Source organism: Hakea prostrata, chromosome 4 (genome assembly GCF_041222555.1).
Source record: "Hakea prostrata isolate BN-2017 chromosome 4, UWA_Hpros_2, whole genome shotgun sequence".
Classification (NCBI taxonomy): Eukaryota; Viridiplantae; Streptophyta; class Magnoliopsida; order Proteales; family Proteaceae; genus Hakea; species Hakea prostrata.
In genome coordinates this window covers 39,846,762-39,855,288 of record NC_142603.1, presented here as the reverse complement: position 1 = coordinate 39,855,288, position 8,527 = coordinate 39,846,762, and the positions used below count along the sequence as shown (strand labels likewise).

Sequence of the window (8,527 nt, the reverse complement as noted above, 5' to 3'; positions counted from 1 at the left end):
ATAAAATAATAATAAAATCAGAATACAAGAGGCCAACAATAATTATTTCAAAATAAAACTATACCAAACAGCCTCATTTATCAAAAACAAAATGATGAAAACATCATAAATAAAATAAATAATGGTATGAGACCCTTCAAATGCAATTATCCAACCACCACACCCATGAGATCATTATTATGTCATGCATGACAAGGCTTCATTTTTCTTCTTTTGGGTGAAAACTAGAAACCCTGTTCACTTTATCCAAATATGAATGTTTGACTTGCGACTAAAATGGTAGATCGGCTACCTATCTGTTCAAAGTCAACCTAAAGACATGAAAAAATTGAATAGTCAATCTTTAACTTTCCAGACACCATCATCAAACCAACATTCCTTTTTCTTTTTTTTGGTTACAAACTTAAAATCAAAGCAACATTCACTTCCTACGTTTCAAGCATTGGGAAACCAGGGTAGGACATGCATTATCAATGTTAGGGCATTCATGTTCTTTTTTTCATATATATATATATATATATATTTTTTTTCATCATCAGATTAATCATAAGAATTGGGGGTTCAGAGGCGGGGGGCTGCTAATATTTGTCACTAGAAATGCATCTACAAAAAATCCAAATTCAAATCCAAACCTTAATCGAATTTAAGTGAAATAGAATGGATTTGGATGATAGTATCAAACTTCGAGTAAACATCATTTATTGTACAACATTTTTTGTTGTACATAGCAATGCACATATATACTAAATAAAAGGCTGAGAAAATAAAAAATTTAAAAAACTATTTTGACATTTTTAAATTTTAAATTAAATTTTTAATCTCTAACCTTTTATTTATTATTTTTTTCCTCATACTTCTGATCGTAGAAGTTGTGATTTTTTTTTTCAATTGTTTCGTGATTTATCTAATATTAAGAATTGTAGATGTGCTTATGGCACGGAGCCAATATCCCATATAAATGTAGAAAGTCTAAGGAGGTCATGGGGTTTGGATCATTTGTCTGTCTACTCCTTTCTTCTTTGACCCGTTTGTTGATGATATAAAAAAAAAAAAAAAATTTTTAATTAAAAATTAAAAGCAATCAAAACAATAAAAATAAAAAATTACATCACACACCAACTTTGACTACAATATACTATAGCTTGTAAGATTCCAAGGAAGCCCCATAATAATAATTTTGTATTTTTCGTTTCGAATATTCCATGAATTTCAAAACTTTCAAATGGGCATGGGGACCAATCCCAGCCGTCCATGTGACATGGACCTCACACCCTAACAAGTATAGAATTCTACCCATAAGGAAAACATGTGAATGCATATGAGGCATATGTCCATTCACATGGAAAGAGGGTCAAGTGTTGGTATTTTATACATAGAAAAGGGCCAAAGAGATTTTTCTAGAAAATTTTCAGCAAATCGGGGCGGAGGGAGGGCCAAGGGCTTGTATTTTACAACAAAAACTGGGGTAGAGCCAATATTCAACATGAATGAAAGAACTAATGAGAATTCGGATCACTTCCTTGTCGGGGGAGCACTGACAATTTTTCATCCATATGGAGGCCAATGTGGGGTCTACTAGATTCTCACTTCTAAATTATTTTATCATATTTAAATGTAGACTCACATTAAAATATAAAGAAATTATTGATAATGATATTTTTTACCATTACAAAATATAAAAAAATTAAAGCATAGAGAAAAAAATTATTATAGAATAACTCATTTAAGTTTTAATAAATGTTTTCTTTTATTAGAAAAAATCTTATAAAGTCAACGTTACAAAATAATAATAAAAATTATCATGTAGTTTGTTATTTTACAAATTATAGATATTCAATTTATATTTATTATCAAATAAAAATAATAAGAGAGAGAATATAAAATAAAATAAAAAAAGAATTAAAAAATATATATCAAAGTGAGAAAAAAATTGAGAAAGAGAAAGAATACCTAGTTGTGGAGAAAATTTATGAATGATCTTTTCTAAATTTTAGCCACATTTGAAGGATTGAGGAGTTATTTCTTCCTTAAATATAGGATTTCAATTTTAATCTTTGGGTAGTTACTAACATCTATACCCACTATCTTTTTTTTTGGTAAATAAAAAAAGGGGGGGGAGAGCGGTGGCGTTCATATATACCCACTAATCTTTCTCCAAAGTCCAGGTTGGACTGAACCCAACCCCCCAAAGGGCCACTAAATTTATCCATAATGATATTTATATATTTGTTTAATAATGATATTTATATATTTTTTTCTAGAGCAAATGTTATTCTTATGACGAATTGACCTATACACTTACAGGTTACAAACTATTATATTTATACCTTTTATGTTTCAAATCATGGGTGGAGCTAAATTGGGGATAAGGCAGCCATGCCCTACCCCCAACCCCCAATTTTTATGAAATTTCTTCGATTTCTTTTACAAAATTTTATAAATAATTCATCTGATCATCTTTTCATGTATGAATTATCAATAATTTGTCCTCAAATTAGAAACAATTTTCTAACTATAAATTAGAAAATTTATTGTATTCCATGTGAAACATTGGTCCTTGGTCTTTTTTATATTAAATCCTAATTATGCTCGTATTTCAAAAATAGATAAGTAATAAAACCGACATTTATTGTATTTATACAATTTCCAAATTGCCCTTGTGTTGAAGCCTTTTTACTTAAGAAAATAATAAAATAAAAAAATAAAAGACAAAGTTGAAGAGCAACAAATGATTTCTTACATTTATATCTTTTCTTTATAATAGAGCCAGGGGGAGACAGGATTCAATATTGGAGAGGAGGGCGAAGAATAAAAGTTCAGATTGGGAAATCAATAATACTTCTTAGCTACACATATTGTGTGGGCCCTTATAAAACTCATGGGGATCCTACATATAAATTATTTTATTATATTAAAAAATAAACCCACATATATTTTGTGGGACCCACACATATTTAAAAAAAAGGATAAATTATTGATAATGATATTTCTTTTCAACAATATATAAGTAAATTAAAGCATCGATACAAAAAAAACACACAAAATATAAAATAACAAAAAATAACAAAAAAAAAAAAAAAAAAAAAAAAAAGAAAAGAAAAAAAGAGAAAAAGAGAAACAATGAATAAATTGAGAAAGAAAAAAGAATACCTAATTATGGAGAAGATTTTTTCTCATAAGTCATAACCCATCTTTATAAAAAGGGAAGAATAAATAGGAATAAAGAATTCTAACAAAAAAAAAAAGTGAGAGAGAAAAGAGATGGGAGAGATAAGATAGGAGATTGAATAATTAAGGATTCCAGGAATAGTTTCAAAGAGAAAAAAGTTTAAAAATGAAGGAATTAACATAAAAAATAAAGACATTAAAGTAATTATAGAAAATTTTGAAAAATCGGTTCCGCCACTAAATATAATAGTTGAGCAAGGTTTAAAGTATCCCACAATACGATACTAGCCTATACATATCCATATTTGCCCCAACCGATACGATATATCTAGATACGTCTCTCCATTAAATTACTCTAAAATATATTAGCGAGCCGATACGTATCCATATTTAACCTAACCGATACGATATATCTCGATACGTCTCTCCATTGAATTACTCTAAAATATATTAGCGAGAGCAATACAATACTCGATACAAGATGTCTCTTAAATCACCCCAATCCGATACTTTGACCTGGCGGGGGCTGCCCAGTGAGCGTTAAAGTTAAAAAACTCGATACAAAACGATACGTCTCTTAAAATCACTTAACCAATTCACGATACTTTGAACCTTGGCTGAGAGGAGTTCAATGCCCAAAGAAAAAGCGGTAATAAAAAATTAAAAAAAGCCTACGTCAGAATGACAAGAGTGCGACATCATCATTATCATCCAGCTTGCCTTGCTTTCCTTCGAATCTTCAATAACAAACGCGAAATTTTTTATTTCTAAAAACTAGGACGACGTGAAATTGAAATCTATAAATAAGGGATTTCCGTATAACTCCCTCGAATCATAGTTAACAAAAATCGCTCTTGCTTGCCTGTGGTTTTCGATTCTTTCTCCCCCAAATCAAGAACATGTCTTCTAGCAATGATAAATCGTGTGTTCTTAGCAAACCCAGATTGGTTGTGCAGACGGTCATTCCCAAAACTCAAAACGATGGTGATGGAGCAGTCGTTAGAAGAAGCATTGGAAGGTTTGTTTTTCCTCCCTTCTCTCTGTTCTTCGATTCAGGAATTATTTACTTCAGTTTTTTGGTTTCAGTTTGATAGTTTTCTGATTCTCTGGACCCAAATTGTTAATATTGTTTTACTGGGTTTTTGGTTCTCAGTACGGAATTAAGGCGTTTGGATCCATTCCTTATGTTGGATGAGTTTGTAGTTACCGTTCCTGCTGGATTCCCTGATCATCCTCATAGAGGTTTAAGAATCTCCTCAATTGGCTTCCATTTGTTCTCTGCTGTTCTTCAATTACTAATTTTGGTTCCTGTTATTTCAGGTTTTGAAACTGTTACATACATGTTAGAGGTATAAATTCTTGGTAACAAATTCATTTTCTGAAAAAATCTGTTTGGGTGGAGTTTTGGAGTTTTGAATAACTGAATTTGTGGTGGTTCATGATTGTAGGGAGCTTTCACTCATCAAGATTTTGGAGGAAATAAAGGCACAATTAGAACTGGTGATGTACAGGTATGGATTCTGATTAAACTCTTTTCACAGTTCTCTTTATTTGATCTATTTATGATTCCTCATGGTTTTTATGATGTTCTGTTCTTCAGTGGATGACTGCTGGAAGGGGTATAGTTCACTCAGAGATGCCTTGTAGTGGAGGGGTCAACCGGGGATTGCAACTTTGGATCAATTTGGCATCTAAAGACAAAATGTATGTGAAAGAATCCCATCAACTGAATGTCTAGTTTTCTGTATTTTTTCTTCTTCTTCTGTTATTCAAGTCTCTGAAACCAATTTCAATCACCAATATTCTTAGGATTGAACCCAAATACCAAGATTTGCTTAAGGAAGACATCAAGAGAGCAGAGACAGATGGTGTTGAGGTCAAAGTTATAGCAGGAGAATGCATGGGTGTGAAGTCCCCAGTATTCACCAGGACACCAGCCATGTTCCTTGATTTCACCCTGAAACCTGGAGCTGAGTGGCATCAAACTATACCGGAATCATGGAATGCCTTTGTATATGTGATTGAAGGAGAGGGTGTTTTTGGATCCTTGGATGCCTCACCAAAACAGGCTCACCAGCTCTTGGTTTTGGGTAAAGGTGATGGGCTTAGTGTGTGGAATAAGTCAAGCCAGCAACTCAGATATGCTTTAGTTGGAGGGCATCCTTTGAATGAACCTATTGCTCAGTATGGACCATTTGTGATGAACACTGAAGCTGAAATCCGCCAGACCTTTGAGGACTATCGCTCCTGCAAGAATGGCTTTGAAAAGGCTAAGCATTGGAGCTCCAATACAGTCTCAAGTTGAAGAGGTGAAGCATGTTCAAAGTGTTGGAAATTGAACTCCTGCCTATACAATTGACAAGTAGGAAATAAAGGGCTGCACAAAAATTCCAGTTTCAGTCATAGTGAAATTCTTCAAAAAGTTCAATAATGGCAGTAATTATCAGCCTTCATTTTTTTTTGGGGGGGGGGGGGTTGGTTGTTGTGGAGGAAGGAAGTTGTTATTTTGAAAGTCTTGACTAGTAGTATGTAATTCAATGTTTATCTATTTTCAATGGTATGTAACATGTAGTAGAAACTATTTTAAAAGAAAAGTTCCTCATGAGTTAATTCATATGGCTTATCTGGAAAGACTAGTAGAATACTAGGTTACTGTAGAAACAGGATTGAAAATCATATCATTGCTGCACTAATTCCAAACCTAGTTTTGTAATCAATTTGTGTGTTCCATCTCCCATTGTAAATTACAGTCTTTCCAGAAGAGCATCAAGCTTTGGCTTTTTTTTCATAGTACTAGTGTTTCTCATTTGATTTGATATCCAATGGGATGTGATTCAGGGAATACTTAGTTACATACTGATTCATTCCAACTCTTAATGGTTTTTCTTTCTTGGGCTTGGATTGGGTTCCTTATTTGCTCATCAAATTCATTTATGGAATCCTTTGTGTGTAGAGATCCTTGTGTGTGATACTTGCTGCTTACTTGATCTATTTTCAAGAGTTCAATCTCAATATTGAACTGCATTAAGAGAAATTCTCACAATTCATATTAGACGACCTTCTGAACATCGGTCAAATCCTCAACATTTATAAATTTTGTGCAAGTGCTGCACATCTGCAAGTGCTGCACATCTATGTGCTTCTTTTCTTATTTTTGCTTAGATTCTGTTTCTTATTTGATTGCTGATTTGTTCAAGAATCCTTTGTAGAGATCCTTCAATATTGATTCTTGGTTGTATTTTGCTTGTGAGCAATGTCATCAGAAGTTTATTGAGGCACAGCTTCCTCATCACAATCTGAATCATTAAGAAGCTAATCATGGAATTTAAGTGAATAACAGGATTTCTTTTCCAACTTAAATTTGTAGACCTCTGATCACTAATGAGGCAGTAGTCTTATTTAAAGTACAGAAAATGTAATTCCCTGCAGCTCCCTTCTTTAACTTACAAACCTCAATCTTGTGGTCTGCAGTTCAATCCACCCCTTCCCTCCTGCAAGGACACCCTCCCCTGCTATATCCTTTGTTTTGCTCCAAATTGGCAGTTCTACTACAGTGCTTCCTTGAAGAAACTTACTTCCTCTGTGATCTGGAAGCCCCCACAGGATGATGTTGTATCTAACTGTATCAGAGAATGATGTGCTGATTCTTTTCCCCTTTAGCTTTGTAAAACCATTTTTGATATCCTCCATGGATCCACTAGAAGGTTTACGACTTCAGTGTGACTCTTTAACATCCGTTTACGCAAGCCTTGGGGGACCGGAAGAGAACTGTCCAAGCCTCAGCTAACAGCAATATGTCTATTCTTTGGTGTTGGGATAATTGTATTACAAATTCTACAAAACACAAAAAATGAAATTCCAATACAATTGAAAGATAAAGATCCTTAGCCAATATGGAGAGCTTGATGTTGCAATCAAACGAACCAACGATCAATGAGGTTGAGTCACACTTTGAGTGTTGTCTTTAAGGTAATTGATGCACCCTACTACCAATGGTTCTTCACAGCACCATCTCCAAGATAAAGCAACCTCCAACTAGAAGATGAGATAGTTCTTCTAGTCCCTTCAAGGAGCCAAAAGCTAAAGCACAACACTTAGACAACTCAAAGAAAGAAATGAACTTTGTAAAACAAATAATATGAGTGTGAGGAGTGTCTCTATTTTCCACCATATGCAAGGAAGGGTTGGGTTTATATAGGTCCAAACCACACTTACACCCCTTGAGATTCTCAAGGCAATGAATTGGAGTCATTGAATCACAATGACTCACCTCCTCACAAGGGGGAGAATCAATTATTCACTAATGGAAAATCAATGGCTTGTCCCTCCTCCACTAATTTGAATAAACCACTTTGACCTAACCTCCCCACTACTTGGAGAAGTAACTCTCATATTCATTTCTTTTGAATGAATTGGATTTGATCCATTCAATAACCTTAATCCCACTCATGGTAATAGCCATGAATTGTCATGAAGTTGAAATGAAAATTCAAGGTCAAGAGTTAGAATTTAAGTAAATTCCACCCTTCAAGTAAGCCCACCACATCACCATGATTAAGACCTTTAAGACCCATGACCAATGTCATGAAGAGCCTCATAACCAAGGTCTCATGAAGGGCCTCCTTTACTCATGGGTGTCTCATTACCACCCTTACCTCATGGGTCCCACACACTAACAAAACAATTAAATAAAAGAAATGCAAAAACTAATTTTGAAACTTAATATAGATTTTAATAAAAAAAACCTAACATTTGGGAATCTACAAAAGCTTTATCAGGAAGGAAGGAAGGAAGGAAAATTTTGAGTTGACACCTTTGTAGATGGCCTTCCAAATCTGGTCGGGGAACCGGATTTGGAAGTTCATGTACGGAGGTTATGCTCCATCCAAATGTTTGAGATATAAGCTCTGAATCCCAATAGTGTTTATGACCTAGGATCCCTGAAAAGCAGTGGAAAGCCAATGATACTCAGTGGGGAAAGGCTCGGGCTGTCTCGAGAGGGGCCGAATGGAGGCTTGGGCTAGAAGCCAGATGGATTTGGAGAAAGGGCAAGCTTGAATTTAATTTAACTTTTGACATTGAGAAGGATTTTGATATCTTCTTAAAAATATTTATATATACTAGGAATCTAATCATACAAAACCCCTTTGAGTTTGACCTTGAGTATACCCCGTTTTGAGGCATCAAAGGCCTACATAAAGTAGACCTTCCACCAGGTTGTGGAGTGAACCAATGTGGCTAATCTCTAGTTCATAGATTTTTTTTGATATTTTTCCTATTAAACATTAAACCTGAAGATTCCTAATATGGTAGACTTGAGCCTTCTTGGAATTTGAAGAGAAAATTATGTTTTGTGATT

The 8,527-nt window shown here is 34.0% G+C and overlaps 1 protein-coding gene across 1 annotated transcript; it reads left to right on the top strand.

Moving 5' to 3' along the window:
• The first annotated feature begins 3,972 nt into the window (after nt 1–3,972).
• Nucleotides 3,973–5,633, top strand: LOC149018861 (pirin-like protein). The gene is made up of 6 exons (XM_089154441.1): nt 3,973–4,186; nt 4,322–4,410; nt 4,489–4,517; nt 4,617–4,679; nt 4,769–4,872; nt 4,978–5,633. The coding sequence occupies exons 1-6, from the start codon at nt 4,068–4,070 to the stop codon at nt 5,471–5,473; spliced, it is 900 nt and encodes a 299-aa protein (XP_089010567.1). The 5' UTR covers nt 3,973–4,067; the 3' UTR covers nt 5,474–5,633.
• Nucleotides 5,634–8,527: the final 2,894 nt, after the last annotated feature.